The following is an 18494-nucleotide window of genomic DNA, read 5'->3' on the forward strand; positions in this document are numbered from 1 at the left end:
GCGGTAGTTTTCAAGTTGACAGCTACCTTATACCTTTTTGTTCTGTAAAGACTGGCAGGAAAATGATCAAAATGGTTCTTGTGAAGGTGTATGGAGTTTAAAAACACTGTAGAGTGCTTCCTGCATTACCACATGAGTGTTTTTAGTTTGAAAGAAGAACTCAAACTAAATATTCAGGGTTTGTGTTAAACATGTGTGAATGAAACAAAACAGAACTCCAAGTATGTTTCTGATATATTATTGCATAGATCAGAAAATAGCGAAACATAGGCCGTTTAATGTATTATTTTAGAATGCTATGTAGCTACTGCACTTTTTTTTTGTAGTAGTAGTAGTAGTAGTAAAAGCAATAAAACTAATCATCTTTCTTTTTTTCTTTTTTTTATTTTATTTTAACCCTTACTTTCAAAGGTGTATTATAGTTCTATATAATTACCTACCAGCAATGTAAAAACAGATGGAGGACACAAAAAAACGTGCATATTTTCTGACGGATCCTTCATTTGGATTTGGAATTGGCACAAAGTGTACACTGGCTTATGGTGCCATAGGAGTTTTTTTTCGCACTATCTTTTATCTGCCAGACAAGTTGGCCATAGCGCTAAGGGGACTTTCCAGACCTTGCATCAATTCTTGTGACAAAGCCTGCTGGTCCAAGGAGGCCATCCACCATCTATGTCTTTGGCCATATTCCAGTGGTGAGGTCCCTGGAGGAGGCCTGGCAGCACATCTCCAGCCTGGTTCTGAGACCACACGAGTTAATGATGAGACCAGTCCCCGCGGCCAACACACTGGGCACACAGGTTCGGCACGGAACCCAAGCCCATCCCGGGAGGAAGAATTTTTGGATTCATTTCTGAGGTTTCCCTTAGACAGTGGAGTACAATGTCTCAAGTGGGTTGCAGCATGAAAATTTTAAATTGCACAACAGAATTCTACTTCATGTGTTTATTTTTGACGTGTGCCTCAGATGGCTTGACTGGAAGTGCTGTAGAATATTGGATCTTGGCTTTTTGGTGGCAGATAATTTAAAGAAGAAATGTAATACAACCAGCAGAGCAGAAGAAAAAGGAGAACAGGCTTACATTTTTACTTGAAATCTGGGGAATAAGGCTAGTTTTATCCACAGTCTTGAAGAGGATGATGTGTGTTTTGACATTTTGGCCTTCTCCGTCAGAAGAAGAAGCACATAGAAACTACCGCAATCCTTTGGGGAGTGCACTGTCTTACTTTCTCATTAACCTTTAGCTCACAGTTGAACAAATATTGCGATCTGGTTTTCTGTAAAAGTTCCCTGAAGGAGTAGATCTGTCTTAGCAAACCCTAGTGTTCTTCATAAAGATAAGAGTCATTTTCAGACAAAATTGCACAATACTTTTTATGGTATCAGTTCACCAGCTGAGGAATTTTATTATTTATATTATCTTACCAGTGTGTCATGTAAGAATTTGTTGCAGAATTTTCCAGTGATATTCAGGTTTATTTCAAGAGCCCATATTGCACTATTTAACATACCTGAAGTTGTGTTTTGTTTCATTCACACACATTTATCACTCAAATCCTGTACATTTAGGCTGAGTTCTTCTCTCAAACAGAAAACACATTGTTCCACCTTGTAATGTCATGTGGCAATACAGGAAGTGCTCCACTGTTTTTAAATGCCATCCACTTTTACTAGAAACATTTGGATAATTTCAGCCCCAGAATTGCCAATATCTACAGAATAAAGGGTAAAATGTAGCTGTTAACTTAAAAACTAGCACTTCCTGACATCACAATGTGGAGCAGAGCATTTTCAGCTTTGGAGATGTAAACAGACTAATAATAAATGGTTGCTCATGTGTGAATGAAACAAATCACAACTCCAGGTATGTTTTTGATGAGATAACAATGTTCCAATATGGCTACAAGCTCACAAGAGTCAGTTTTGCGTAATATAGATGTAATATATACTGGTAAAATGATTGCCCACTTGGGGTTGGTTGCTTTGCACAAAATGCACTATACAGTATAATGACTCAAATTATGTGTTTATTATTAATAAAATAAGACAATTAGTTATTCCCAGAGGAAGTCATTAATATTTCATGTATTCTGCAGCAGCTGTAAACACCTACTCAAAGTGTGTACATCTTGGCTATACTGATGATCCTGTGTGTTAGCAGTACTTTGTACTGCTCTGTATTTGTTTTTCATGAATGTTTTGTATGTGTTAAACTCCCACAGAGCTACTAATTCTCCTCCATCTTCATTCTGCAGGCATACGGGATACACATTTAGTCCTCTCTTGTGTAGTCCTTAACAAGCACTGACATTCTGACTAAAAAAGCTTGACAAATCAGTGGAAATAAACAAACTTGTTTATTGGACAAGGCTTAATGAAATAGGCAAGGGTATTGTCAGGTATTGAGGGAACAGACTGCACAGATATGACACCCCTTCAAATGAACTGCAAACTATAATTTCTCTCTCGGAATTAACTATGTTTTAAGGAGCTGTAGGCATTTTCTTTTCTGTAATAAAGTAAAATTGTTTTTGTCTCAGTACAGATGTATTTCAAAAGTATCTCTTAAGGTCAAAATATGACAGCTGTGTCATGTCTGCTGCATCTTCTTATAAAGTATTTTCATCCTCTGTGAATCAGGGAATACCTTTACCACAGGTACAGTTGTGAATATTTAGGATGCTGTAAGGAATAACTGTGGACCTCTAAAAAGCATTTAAAATTAAATAGATCTGGTTTTCACCTTTTTAAGACAGTAAGAAATGGCTATCTTTAATATATAGGCTTCTCCTTTGGGAAAAAATAAGGTGTGAGAAAAAGCACTTCCTTTATTCAAGCAGACCACAAAAGGTCTTTAGAAAGGCTACAAAGGGCCTTATGTCTTTTACACCTTCACATAATTAGAGGCTGTTTCCATGGGAACCATATTGTTTTGAACATGACCACAGTTCTAGGGGGAAGGGGGGTGAGATTGTGGGAGCTTGTCATCACCTCATCACTCACTTCAGTACTAGCATCTGTTTATTACCACCACAGTAAATTAATGCTGAGGACACATGCTTTAAGGACTGGGGAAACTTTATGGCTCCACTATATTGGATTTGCTATTGCATTTTCTGTAATGGCTCAAGCAGCTCGCTTTAAGTGGAATGAACACAGCATTTTGTCTTGAGTTTAAATGATTAATAGTGACAGATATGAAGCAACACCACTCACAGCCAGCTCATTTCCATACTGGCTATGCATTGCCTTAATTATTCATGTCCCACTCAGGCATATTTACAAATAGGACTGTTGGCACTCTGTGATTAATTACAGCTCTCTAATTTCTATTGATTTTGACAAACTATTTTTTACATTGCAAATTTACTGAAGATACTATGAGTATCTTAGCAGATTAACTGTGTTTTTAAAGAGTTGACTTCTTATGCAAAATTAAATCATCAGTCATTAGACTAATGGTTTATACATGTAACAAAAAAGACTTTTATTAGAACTCAAATCAGTTTACTTACCGTATCTTCAAGAATAGTGGAACTAAAAAACACATTCAATACCATGTGACATCAGTTAGCGGTAAATTACACACATTTTCAGTGAAACATCCAACTTAGCAGAGGCCAGAGCTGCATAATTCCACCCTGCATTTTAGGCTTCTAGTAATTACATTACTTCCTATCGACAAATGGGTTTTTATCAAAAATTTAATCAAATTGCATAAAATCTCCCAAGAGACCATTCTTCATTTTCAGCACAATATGAGCTAGCATTTGATGTCTCACAAGGAATACACACCCATAGTCTGAGAAGCACTTATTAAGAATAATAATGTTCAAACAAAGGTCTATTGTTCCTTTAGAGATAATCTGATTTTGGCTACAGCTCTGGGCCATTGCTGTGCCATCCATCATAGTTAACGCTGAGGTTCATTAACATGTCAGGCTAACCTTGACCAGTCTGCTGCTCTGAAATACTGATTCAAAATTCACCTTCACAGTCACAAAAGGAAGTTCCAATACTGTCAAGATGACAAGGAAAGAGGCAGGCCTGAGGGTAACAGAGGAGACTAGAGCTGAATAACAACACTTCTCTGCTTTAGGGGAACTGCCCAACTTCGCCCTGAGCTTCAAAGTGATAGAACAGGCCTCCATGAATAGCATGGTTAATTAATGCAATCATTGTTCCATTTAACAGGAAGTACCAATGTGTATAGAGATGTTTGATCAGGCTTTCTCAGTACTGACTGCACCTGGGTGATTATGATCGATTATTGTAGGTGACACTATTGCTTTAGACAATGTAATATTAATAAAGTTTTTGTTCACTCACACCCATTGTCTCTGTCACAGGTCTGTGATGCAGTGGCTGAACCGCGTGCAGTCCTTCCTCTACTGTAATGAGAATGGTTTCTGGGGGACCTTCCTGGAGAGTCAGAGGACCTGCGTGTGCCACACAGGGGTCACTCTGTGCCAGCGCCCCATCCCTTGTGTCATCGGAGGCAACAACAGCTGTGCCATGTGCAGTCTGGCCAACATCTCACAGTGTGGCTCCTGTAACAAGGGCTATAAGCTGTACCGCGGCCGCTGTGAGCCTCAGAATGTAGACTCTGAGCGCAGTGAGCAGTTTATCAGCTTTGAGACAGACCTGGATTTCCAGGACCTGGAGCTCAAGTACCTGCTCCAAAAGATGGACTCTCGTCTCTATATACACACTACCTTTATCAGCAATGAGATTCGCCTCGAGACCTTCTTCGACCCTCGGTGGCGTAAGCGCATGTCCCTCACTCTTAAAAGTAACAAGAACCGCATGGACTACCTCCACATGATTATTGGCCTATCAATGAAGATTTGCCAGATGCGAAACAGCAGCATTGACCCCATGTTCTTTGTGTATGTTAACCCCTTCAGTGGCAGCCACTCGGAGGGCTGGAGCATGCCGTTTGGTGAGCATGGATATCCCCGATGGGAGAAAGTGCGGCTGCAGAACTCACAGTGTTTCAACTGGACACTGCTGTTGGGAAACCGCTGGAAGACTTTCTTTGAGACAGTCCACATTTACCTGCGTAGTCGCGCCAAAATTCCCACTGGTCTCCGCAATGACACAGGCCAGGGCCCGGTGGACCTCGCCGACCCAAACAAACGACAGATTTATATCAAAATATCCGATATCCAGGTGTTTGGCTACAGTCTACGCTTCAATGGAGACCTGCTCCGTAGCGCTGTGCAGCAGGTAAACCAATCATACACACAAGGAACTCAGTTCTACTCCTCCTCCTCTGTCATGCTCCTGTTACTGGACATCAGAGATCGGATTAACCGCCTTGCCCCTCCGTCTGCACCCGGGAAGCCCCAGTTGGACCTTTTCTCTTGTATGCTCAAACATCGGCTCAAGCTCAACAACAGTGAGATGATCCGTGTGAACCATGCCTTGGACATGTACAGTACAGAGATACTCAAACAGTCCGATCACCTAACAACTAAACTCTGTTAAAGGTTAACAGCAAAATAGACTAAAAACATGAATCTAAGGGAATATTCATCTGAATTTTGGTTCTTTTTGGACTTTTTCTGCCTTTTGATGTAATATTAACTTTGTAAGAATAATTCTTAAAACAAAAAGGAACATGCAGTGATGAAAGCAGTTGAGGCTGACAAAGAAGATAATGGATCCACTTTAAAGACTGTACCATATTTGTCCCAGCATGTCTGTCATTCCCCTAAAGAAACTAAAAAGAGAAAAAAATATGAATCCATTTACTGGTGAAAAGAGGCCTTGATTTTACTCTGAGGGATCAAAGGTTTTATCTGAAACTGCCATTCTTATGAAATACAAACATTTTTAAAGAAAAAAAAACAGGGGCAGACCAGATATCCTTTATTTCGACTCAGCTGTTTCCCAACTGATGGACTGTTTAATATTATTAATGTTTATATGATGTAAGGATCACATAGCCCAAATAATCACAATAGAAACTCAACTTCAATTGAAATCTGAGTCTATGTTGCCCTTTGTAAGTTACCAAACACATAAGGCACACAAAAGGCAGTAATGCATAGTCATGTTGAATATCAAAGCCAGCTGTTTATATCCACATATATATGTGTGCGAGTGTGGGTGTGTTTGTGCGTTTGCATATTTTCTTTTGGCTTGGCGCTTCTCGCTGTTCCTAATTGAATGTGTCCTTTTAGGATTGACACAGTCTGAGTTGAATCTTTTCAGTTTGGAGCGCTTCTTCTCGTGTTTGAGATACAAGCTGTGTTTTTCACAAGACAGTACCTCCTGGTGCGCGAGTGCAATATTGTGGTCTGAAGAATTTAACAATCAATGCTATTTTGAACAGCTTTGCAAACTGTAATGTTGTGACTGCTGATTTGTGGAGCTTTCCCGCACCAAGAGCAAAATGTAAACATTCATCATCCTGGCACATTACACGATGACTGAAAGCCATACTCTCCCCTGAGTCCGTCCAGAGAGGCAAACCCCAGTATTTCACTACATGCTTACCTCATAACATGCGCCATGTTTGGTTCTGTTTGTTTTTTTTCCACATTATCTCTTCATATCAGACAAGAGCACAACAAAAAACAAACAAAAATCACCTTTTGGTAAACTTAAATACAGCTGTAATGAATTATACAGATTCCCGTGTTGTGCCACAAACAAGCCTCAATGTATCTTTGGCAGCAAACACTGCAGCATCGTTTACTCACAGTTTCAAAGTAAGTGCTTTACTTTTACAAAACATGAGTTGCATGTGGTGGTAACACTGCACTTTAGGATGTACATGATGAGTCTAAGAGACAGTATTAGTATAAGGTGACTATTTCAACAAGAGAGCCTTACATCTGAGTTCCAGACATATAATTTGCTACCAATAGCTTCACTTTCCAGGTGCAAACATTAAAAAAATTAAAAAAAAAAAAAAACCCCATCAAATTAAGTATTGTTAAACAAAGATGTTGTTCTTTAAGATTAACCTGGTCACCAACCACCCAATAGATTTCCATTTTATTCTTGTTCTTATTAAGTGCCTGTTATCTATCCCTTTAACATGTTTTAAACTGGAGGAAGGCTTTAGCTGTTACACCTAGTGACGCTGAAATTCCTTTAGCATCCTATCATTGTTTGTCCAAAACTCACTTTTCATTTTTGTTTGTGCATGCGGGGAGATCTGCCATTCAAATGACAGAGGGTGATTTTAACAGTGGGAAATGTCCACCGCTGTTGTACAATATGTCTGTATATATGAAATGAGTTAGTGCTCTGCTACATTATGATAAAGCATCAAATCAAAGGGAATACTATAAAGACTCATAAAATACACTCCATTTCCAGTGAATTGACACAAGATACTGGGCACTAATCACATTAATTATTCCCTCTTTTTAACATGGAAACTTAATGTGTGTTCTCAATTGGATTGACTGCGATGGCCATTAAACAAGCACATCTCTTCATATGGTGTTATGCTTATGCTCACAGTGTTGCTTACATGTGTCCATGGATCTGTCTGACTGAAGATTTTTACACATACATACATTGCCTATGTACTTTTTGCTGTTCTGTTGAGATGATTATATCAGCTTATTTCAAATGAATGTTTCATATAATCTATTTCTCATTAAAAAAGCTATATTTAATACAAAGAGCAAGTGTTGTTTTTACACATTATTGTTTTAGCTTCAGCACTGTTCTACAGGACTTTATTGATGATAGTTTAAAGATCTTATTTTACGCAAAATGACTCTTGTGAGCTTTTAGCCATGTTATAATCAAAAACATGGAGTGGATAGTAGAGCAATCCTTTTTTATTAGTCTGTCCTCATCTCCAAAGCTTAAAATGATCTGTTCCATCTTGTGATGTCATGAAGCACTAGTTTGCAAATTAACCTTTAGTTGATTATAGATGGGCAATTCCAAGTTGAAATCATCCAAATGATTTTAGTGAAGGTGTATGGAGTTTAAAAACACAGTGGAGCACTTTCTGTATTACCACATCACATCACAAGGTGGAGAATTTTCAGTTTGAAAGAGAGACCCAGTCAAATATGCAGCATGTGTATGCTAAACGTGTGTGAAGGAAACAAGTATGTTTGTGATGAGGAAACAACATTATAACACAGATCAGAAAATAGTGTAATATAGGCTCTTTAACATACAATTAAATAAAGAAATCTCTCAGCCCTAACCCCACAAACCTTGTCCATCAGAGCCCGAGCATTTCAATTACTCTCTGACTATAAAATAAAATATAATTATACAGAAAAGAAGGCATGTCACAAAGTGTTGGAGTCATGTGTCAAGCTTTCCTCTAGGCTATATGCAAAAACACTAATGACAGAAAGGAACACTGTTGTAAGTGAACAGCCTTTTGCCTGAGTATGAGGCAGAACCTGGCAGGTAGCTCTCCTGATAATTGTAGACAGAGCCACATAAACACCTCAAAGCTGTTGTTATTCTAGGCTCTTGTTAACAGCTGCTGAAGTGTGAGTGCTGTAATGTTAACTGGATAAAGCAGGCCCATATCTGACACGTTCACCCTGTTTTAACAAGGGGAGAGCTTCAGGCACAGGGAGTCAGCTTAATCCCAGCAGCTATAGCACAAAACGTCTGAAAATAGAAGAATCATATCCGTGATAAAGGAGGCATCATCTGTAGATCTTCCATGGTTTAATATGTGATACTGTTTTGGAGGTGACAGGGAGACAACTGAGGCATCATGATAGAAATATATGAGAAATAGTAGGGTTATATTTTAACATTTTGGTTTTTCATAAACAGCAAAAACGTTTTTTCTTTGTCGTGTTTGTAATTCTAAAGCAGAAAATTGTAATTATGGAAATGTTGCATACCAAATTAGTGTTGATGTAGAGGTGTGAGTCCAATGTTTATTGAAAAAAACAAAGATCATTGGTTTTGGTTTTGCTTAATGGAAAATACCAGGTCATAGGTGCTAATGTAAATACTGCAAAACCTGTGTTTTGACTCAAATTACAATCTATTCTTTTGTGTGTGTGTGTGTGTTCAGAGAGTCCTGAGACTGTTGAATTATCCTGATTCCTGATATCCTGACAAATCGATTCAGCTTCAGAAAATTAGTTTTATAATTTTTAAACAGAAATTGTGAAGGTATAACACATTTGAACAAAGGTCTGACAATTAGATCACCTAATTAAATTAATTCTGCTATCTCAGATTTCTAAAGGTCTTAGGATTTTGGAGTGACTTTGTAACTGTCTCAAAGTTGTTTGCTCTAGTTTCTTATTTCTTTATCATTTTGAAGCTTGACTTAAAATTGATCCTTGTGATCAAAAGCAGAACAGTGTTTAGTATTCGTATATGCTGGAGTCCTACGTTACACCAGGGGAATATGATGACACTTTTGGCATGTTTAAAATGTCACCTCTCCTGTTTATTAGACTGCATTTGAGCAGCTCCAGTTTGTTCATTAACACAGGACCTTGAGTTCCCCTGGCCTACTTTTATGGTGTGATTGACAGAATGGGGCAGTTTATTTGCATAGTAATGACCGGCAGCTTCACCTTTACCTCCTCCTCAGCTCCGTACCCTGAGATCCTCTGGTGCCTGTTTGTCTGGGAGCTCTGAGAATAGCAGACAATAACACATTTCTTCTGTGCGCACTAACAAACTAGCTGTGTTGGCTGCTTGATCTCGACAGCCACTGGTGAGATTGATGGCTGTGAGTTGAAAGTTGTATTTCAGAAACTGCCTTCTCTCCCCTGACGATATTCTATAAACTGCTTCCTCTGGTAAATCTGGTGGCTCCCACTCCATCTGTCTCTGTCAAGAAGGGGACACACACACAACAAAATGGCTTTGAAAACACCTCTCCAATACTTTCGAAGGATCACTGAGATTTGGAGTAGAACTGAACCAAAAAAGTAATGTTATATATTTACGTGAAGTAGTATGGTGAGGTAAAGGCATGTGTGCAGGTGATACAGGGGTCACTGAGCTACTTTTAACCGCAGCACCTCTTTCTGTTTGGGGACATGCTCCTCCGGGGGGCTAAGGGCCACCCCAGAGCTAAATGCCCAATTAACCTTGACTGGCTCAGGCACATTTTACAAGTTTGGATTATTCCCAAATGGAAAAAGGTAATTCATTAAGTTAATAGGATTGTGTGGACACCTCATTGTTTAAAGGTGCTGAGTTCAGAAGACTCTAATCAATGGAATTTCAAACTTATTTTGCATGCTATGGAGAAGTGTCTTAATGGGCAATGAGATGGACATGGTGCTCAATTATTCCTACACTTACATAGTGTGATTGGCCCAGCACTGCCTTTTTATCTGCAGCAGCACAATGCACAATGCACTTAAAAGCAATTTTGTCCGCAACAAGATGCTGCTTTAAGATATTTCATTCAGTGTGACGCTGCCATCTCCCAAAACAATAAATGACCAACAGCACTTGTAGGTTCTGATTTTACATACACAACATGTCCCCTAAATCTAAACAATGGATTTCTTCAGTGTAATGACACAATTTCATAAAGCAAGCAAAATATGAAAGTGTAAAAGAATAATGTGTGATGAATATGTTCTGTTCATTGAAAGGGAACTTTCCTTCTCATCCCGTTGTGGTAGCACAGAGAGGCCAGCTGGCTGCCCCCTCTCGAGAGAGCGCACAGTTCCACCATCTGCCACCAAATTTGAGCTTCTAATATATGTGCCTCTTCCTGTGCAGAAACAGCCAGAACTAACCAATCATGCTGCCAATCAATGAAAGGATGATGTATGACACTGTGTACACATGCAGTGGAAGGTTATGTATTTAATTTCATACTAAAATTGATTTCAGGAAACAACCATGAGTTTGATGAATACCTTGAGTTTAAAGGTATCAAGGCAAAATTATGCAAATAATATGCAAGAATTCTAGTTTTATGCAAAAAAGATACATGATATGGTCATGAAGTAACAGTGAAGATTAAGACCACAAAATCGATGTGATACTTTCAGTGTAAGTAGGACCGTGACTTCTATCTAATTTGTAGCTTGCCGTAAACATGGCTGATTTGCTGTTAGAATTGATGAGCTTCCTGTGCTGAGCAGGCAGCCCACACTCGAACCATCCACCTTTTAAATACACTGACCTTTTGTCTTTCCCAAGTTGTTATCCATACACTAATGAATCACTTAGAGCATTACAACATTTTCAGCTGGGCTCCTATAGTCGACCTGTTAAAGACCCTGTACCCGTTTTTTTCATGTATTTCAGCAAAATTGGTCTTGCCCCAGTGTATGGTATAAGCAGATCTTAAGGTCAAACTAAGCCTGTATATAAAGCACTTATAAATGTACAGCATAAAATTGGTGTGAAAAATTAGGATGCTTGGGATAAATCAGATAAGTTAGGAATAGCTTTCGACCTCTGCAGACAATTTTAAATGAACTAGCTCTGTTTTCATATTTTCTGTTTTGTGACAGCTCAGGGACAAGTGTCAGTGGAGCAAAATACAACAGCAGGTAGTTTTTGATGAGGTAATAATGTTAAACACTCAAAAAGTCATTTTTGTACGACTGTCCTTTAAGCTCTAAAACATTTGGTGACTTTGGGAAGCTGATGACTGATGCTAACATTTTTATTCATTACATACTACTACTGTCAAAAGTATCAAAAATATGGCCACTAATTGATAAAAAAAATTAGTACTGAAACTAGATACTAATTTAAACAAGAATCTATACTGAAAAAATCCCATAACTGGATAAAATCTGGCCTTTCCTTAAACAATTTCATCTTGAGTTGTATCAGAACTAGTGCAAGACTACCGTCAATTCCAGACTATTGAGAGCACCTGAATATAAGCTGCGTCAACTAAATTTTAACAAAATTTTAAAATTGTATCTATATAGGCCGCACCTGAATATAAGCCACAGGTGTCCACGTCTTCAAGAACGTTTTCAAGTTCAGGCTGTCTGATTTGATCACCTCTGAAAGCTTTTGTTGTCTTTTTACATTGAATCACTTCTTCACACTGCCATCGCCAAAATCTCACCATTGACTCATCGATGCTGATCTCATGTGCTGCAGCTCTGTTTCCTTCTTCTACAGCCAGATCAATTGCCGTTAACTTAAAAGTTGCATCATCTGCATTTCTTTGTTTCCATGAGGCGGGTGTGTGTATGAAACGCAAAATAACAGTTCAAAACGAGGTTCTTCCTTGATGCAACACCCCCCCGTCTCTCCCCACACTCTCTACGGCGCATGTCTCCTGCAGAAAGAGCCACTGTCCTGTCTGGTCTCATGTCAGTGTCTTGTAGGATATCAGCAGATTTCAGACTCTCTCGGGGACGGGATTAATTCTGTCAATCAGGTATGACTGGATGTCCGGCTACTGAAGTTTGAGACGTTTCTTCTCGTCATTTATGCATATGGGTAAGAGTATCCCGCTCACTAATGTTAATTTAGCATCATAACTTACTTGACTTACTATTTGAGTGTGCTGACAATATTGCTAGCTAGTGTAGCAACTTTAACCCTAGATCAATGTGTTAACCACATAGACAGCTGCATTTTCTGCACTCAGGCTGCACTCTGGTATGTTGTTACATAATAGACCGTATATATGAATGGACAATGTGCCAAACAAAGAATCTGTTCATATATTAGCTGCATTATTTTATTAGTCACAGGGTTTAAAGTGTGAGAAAAGAGTAGCGGCTTATAGTCTGGAATTTAGGGTACAAGGTATAATAAACAAATACTATAATTTAATGTTGAAAATTACAATTTTGTCTAAAAATGAGCTTCAAAATGATCATTTGGGTATCAAAATCAATACCAAGTATCTAGAGAGTCTACTCTCTCTTAAAATTTTAGTGTTGTGACAAGACATATATATATATATATATATATATATATATATATATATATATATATATATATATATATATATATATATATATATATATATATATATATATATATATATATATATATATATAGACTGTAGACTGTGCAAAGAGGCTCCTGAGACAGTCCAGCACATAACTGCAGGGTGTAAGATGCTGGCAGGGAAAGCATACATGGAGCGACATAACCAAGTGGCGGGCATAGTGTACAGAAACATCTGTGCAGAGTACGGGCTGGAAACCCCAGGATCAAGGTGGGAAACACCTCCAAAGGTTGTGGAGAATGACCGAGCCAAGATCCTGTGGGACTTCCAGATACAGACTGATAGGATGGTGATGGTGAACCAACCAGACATAGTGGTGGTGGATAAGAAACAGAGCAGAGCCGTGGTGGTTGACATCGCAATACCAAGCGATGGTAATATCAGGAAAAAGGAACACGAGAAGCTAGAGAAATACCAGGGGCTCAAGGAAGAGCTGGAGAGAGCCTGGAAAGTAAAGGCATCAGTGGTGCCTGTGGTGATCGGAGCACTCGGGGCTGTAACCCCCAAACTGGAAGAGTGGCTACAACAGATACCGGGAAAAACAATGGACATCTCAGTCCAGAAAAGTGCAGTACTGGGAACAGCAAAGATACTGCGCAGAACTCTCAAGCTCCCAGGCCTCTGGTAGAGGACCCGAGCTCAATGAGGGTGAGAGAGACCTACCACCGTGGAAGGTGAGAAACACATTTATATATATATATATATATATATATATATATATATATATATATATATATATATATATATATATATATATATATATATATATATATATATATATATATATATATATATATATATATATATATATATATACACTCCAGAACCCTTTTTATCCACTTCTGAAAGACATTTTTATTGGCTTACCTGGGAGAGTTCTATTCTGGAATGGAAACTTTTGTTTGGACCTCCATCTCTTACTTTCACAGTGTCACTATACATCTCAAATTTCCATCATTTCTAAACCCCTGTCGATTTGTTTTGATCCCATTCTTAAGAGCCATGTGCGCTGTGTGCATGTAATAGTGAATCACCCACGGGGCTCTCATCAAAGCAGTGCCAGGAAGACAAAGCGCTCGGGCAGCTCTGCGCTAACTGCCAATGTCCTTAAAGGGACGAGCATGATGCCACTTTTGATCAGTCCACCGTGACTGTATTTCTTTCAGCTCTGTCAGACAGCTTTCTGCACCACATTGTATAGTGTTCAAATGGATGTTGTCTTTTCAGCTGGCTAGTTTTTCATGCCCTAGTTTTCCTCTGAAATGTTACTCTTATGTTTAGGTACAGGCAGCAAAAATCAAGAATAAATCCTTCCACCAATCTAGATATATATAACGATGTGACTTCATTAAACCACGCGCATGCTGAGAGAATCACTAAATCAGTTTTCTGAGGGCACTATCTTGTCCTTCTTTATGGATGACTTGAACTTGGTGTCTAAAATAAACAGCCACAACTTACTTATTACATAATGTTAAGGTGCACTTTGTCCTCGTAGGGGAACATAACTGTCAAAAGCAGCAGGTGCCACAGTGCAGGGCTGGGAGACATATCTCCAGATCTTGAGCTAGGTTTGGTCAGGACTACCTTAAGATTTCACCTGTTGAGTATGATGATGGGAGAAACTGCCGGAAAAAACCTACAGATATGGTGAAGAATCATGCAAATATGTTCTTGTCAGTAAATATATTATATTATGGGATTTGGGCAATCATATCACAACCCAAATCCAAGATTGCTGGTTCGAAACAGCTTTTTGAAGATTTTGAAGGATGCTGACAAAGCATCCTTATTTTCAAAGCAATTAACAGCACTTTCTTAAATATATATTTTCCAGTATGTCTTCCACCTGTATGTTTTGTGTGTGTCTTCTGCTTGCACACTCTCTTGAACTTGCTGCGCTATGTTAAAATTCTGATGAATTCACCATGGGGAACTCTGAGCCGTGATCATCCAAGCTTCACGAGGGTGCCAAGGTTTATGATGTGGCAAGGTCAGGGCAGGGTCCACACCACCCGTCGCTAGCGTACAAGGACGAAGGAGGGCAGCCATTAAGAGCTGAGCCAGTCCGGTTCAATCAGATGCCACTGCCATTCCTTAGCTCCTTCTTTGCTGTATTCACAAGTTTCTGGTGGCTGGCCCTCGGTGCAGTGGACGAGTGGAGTATGGGAGCGGTGCAGTGTTCCCTCCCCTCCATCTGGTGCAGCGTGGCTCTGTCAGGATGTCAGCGGGCGCACAGTAATGAAGGGTGTCATCAAGGTTACCGCCGGCTGGAGTGGTGCCTGCTCCCCCTCTCCCCTTTGCCTTCACGTCTTATTCTGCTTTCTCTTGAGCAAATTATGCATCTCAGAATGAAACCAGACACAGAGAAAGGTGTTCCTTGTGTTTTTTTTTGTTTTCATGACACATTTGTATCTGCCCACTGAACACAAACTAACCATTTGGCTATATACATTTTGGATTTTTGGACTGTCCTATAGAAGTGAATGTCCTATTTTCAAATTGTTTGAGTCATTCAGAGTAGCAGGGACTGGATAAAAGAGTGAAGCAAAACTCTATCTGACCCTTCTGACTATTCACAGAACAATACTGTTGCAAACTAAGCCTTAGCTATTTGGTTCATGGCAAATGAGTAGATCCTTCTATGTTTTTAGGCTTATTTTTATTGATTTTATTTTATTTTTTACTGGTACTGTACACTGCAGAATAGTTTCACTTCTTCAAAATGTGTGCTTTCGTATTGATTTACATGCACATTACATTTACATTACGTGCACACTCTCTAACAGACAAATAAATTGTTCTGTGCAAAAATGTTTCCATCTTTCACTCAAAAATCCCTTCTATGAGAGTGACAAAGTGGTTGTGCATAGGTCAAGATAAGTAATACATGAGTCAGCAGAACTGAACTGTTCCTTGATCAATAATCAGATGTGAATCATTTTGAACAAAGAAAATATATTCACATGTAGCTAATTATATTTTTTTCTCATTAAAACACATAATTGCACAGTCTTTAGTTTGTTGCCTCACTCGGGCAAAAGAGACTCTTAAAGAAAACATGGCTGAACTTTATTAATATTATATCTTGTTCTTTATGCCCTTTGTCTTTTACAGTCCACAGTAGTTACAGGTTCATCTATCATTTACACTATCTTTCAAACCAGAATGTTATATGGCTCCTGAAACATCTTATTTGCATTCCACTAATTACTTTCTTGGTGTACTCTGCCAAGAAAAAACTGACTGGTTCAACGCAGCATGGGGCACTCAGATTCTGTTGATTTCCAGCCGTTTGCAATGATCATTAGCAAAGCATTAGCTTTTAATCACTTCTTATTAATGCTAACATGATAAACGGTACCTTAGCAAGACTCATAATGTGTTGTTAATGATAGCATAAATTACACTGGTTGGTTCACCCAGTGCTCAGAGTCAATGTGAGCCCAGCGCATCATGTTTGCAGTGGATTCTTCAGGGTGTGAGCTCGCAGATGCAGTGACATCCATTTTGCCTGTGTCAGGGCTGATGTATGGGTTAGTGCATGGCCATGGTACAAAGAGCCGGGTAACCTTGTAGGGAAACTGTTAGGGGTCAAACCTTATCTCTGGAAAACCGTACACAAAGAGCATTTTTCTACAGGGGGCAGTGCATCAGCATTATTTAAACGTACACCTTCCCCTAAAATGTAGCGTAGAGTGTTTCTTCAGCAAGACTGTGAGAGCCTATGTCATCTTTCATGTAAATGATTGTGGACATGTGCATAAAATGTAGTTTTGACAAGTTTATAGCATTACCAAGTCAGATTACAAATTTGTCACATTATTCCTGCAATCCTTACAAAGATGGGTGAAGTATCTTGTCAGATTATGACATAATGAGAGAATGAAGTGAGGAACATTGAGTTGAGAATCAGTCTTTGGGGGAAGAAATTATGATATAAAAATGACCTGAATGTATTTTTTAATAGATGCTAAATAAGACAGATAAGAAAAGGAGGTAGAAGAAATGTGCAAAAACAATTGTGCTGTAGCATACTATCTCTCAATGCTAACTAGTCCCAATGATAGTCTGAGATCCCTAGTTACATACACAAAAATGAAAGAAAGGTTTTCTATTAACAGTTTAATCTAATCAACAATTCTGGCAGACAAAAAGATTCAAAATCAATTTTCTAAAAGGAGGTTTTTATCGCTCTGTATTATCTCCCACTTCCCTCTTGGCCCTGGAGCTCCCAAACACAATACAGTTTAAAGAAAGAAGGGCCCCTCTCAAAGTGTTCACTGTAGTCCAAAGGAATGAGGGCATGACACAGCAGCCGTGGATCTCTTTGTGCGACATAATGTCTCTTTGAATCAGGATAGAGTCCATTTCCACTGACTGCAGTTAGAGGAGCAGATAGGGCCAGGTGCAGAGTGAGGAGGGGCCCGATATTCTGTTTCTGGGTGTCAGACACAGAGGGGAATACACCTCTGCTATATAAGCTTTTAAAGAACTATTACTGTCATGTGGAGTGGGCTGACGCATGCTATGAATAAGGCTGTGGGGAGAAATCACTTGACAACCTTGGCTGCAGTGGTGTAGAGGCACAGTTCTGCTCTAATGGTGCTTGAAAATACTGGGCGTCTTGTCACTAATCTCCTTTAAAGATAAATAGTAAAGGGAAGGAAGAGCAACGTGCAGAAAGCAGGTCAGATATGAACATATAGACCGGTGCACCATTTCAAATCTGGCTTGGGTGAGCCAAGAGTAACATGAGAAATGTGTGGTGGTTGTCTTTAAAGGTGCGCCATGGAACTGTTCTGGTGGAAGGTGGACAAGTTATAAGTCATAATAACATCATCATGGAGGCAGGCATGTACATTGGACTCTCCACCAACAAAATAAAAATAAAAAATAAAAAAAAAGCTATGGTAAAATGGACCTTACTGGGACAGAAAAATAGTTGGTTTTGTAGGTTAACTTAGTTATGTTAAAGGTCCTATATTGCGCAAAATTGACTTGTGAGCTTTAAAGGTGCATAATTTAATAAATGAGCTGTAGAGCTGTTTAATGTCATACTGTGAAATATTCCAGGCAGAGCAGTGACATGTCCATAGAAACAAGCAGGTGATGTACCCCCAGCCACAAAGTTACACAGTGCACCTTTAAGTTACCTGGAGTTGTGTTTTGTTTCATTCACATGTTTCAGTAACCCTAAATTATTAGGCTGTCTACATCTCCAAAGCTCACAATGCTCCGTACATTTTACATACAAAGTTTTTACCTTTACCTTATGTGGCATGAGCGAGTGGCTCTACCTTGAGATCTTGGGGTAACTACTGGCTGAATCAATAAGTAACAATTCCATTAACATAACTCATGATAAAGGAAAAGAACCAGCAACGCCACCTGAGAGTTGGCCCAACTAATATAAAAGGTACATAGGTTCTTTGTTGATGAACAGAGGCATAATTCACATATATCAAAAGTACACAGTTTATTTATACATTTTCCGCAATTTAGTTCATTGTGACAGTAATGTTTCCATGTGTCAGGACAATTCGGTTCACAGTTCACTGGTTC

The 18494-nt window shown here is 39.0% G+C and overlaps 1 protein-coding gene across 1 annotated transcript in view; it reads left to right on the forward strand.

Moving 5' to 3' along the window:
* The window catches only part of brinp1 (bone morphogenetic protein/retinoic acid inducible neural-specific 1), a 104152-nt gene extending 98045 nt beyond the window's left edge, over window positions 1-6107 (forward strand). The window contains exon 8 of the mRNA XM_055153705.1: window positions 4354-6107. Within this exon, the coding sequence (XP_055009680.1) occupies window positions 4354-5494 (1141 nt within the window). The 3' untranslated portion in view covers window positions 5495-6107. The remainder of the gene's footprint in view (window positions 1-4353) is intronic.
* Window positions 6108-18494: the final 12387 nt, after the last annotated feature.

The sequence above is a fragment of the Boleophthalmus pectinirostris genome, unplaced genomic scaffold (assembly GCF_026225935.1).
Source record: "Boleophthalmus pectinirostris isolate CB_2022bp ecotype Guang Dong unplaced genomic scaffold, ASM2622593v1 HiC_scaffold_18, whole genome shotgun sequence".
Classification (NCBI taxonomy): domain Eukaryota; kingdom Metazoa; phylum Chordata; class Actinopteri; order Gobiiformes; family Gobiidae; genus Boleophthalmus; species Boleophthalmus pectinirostris.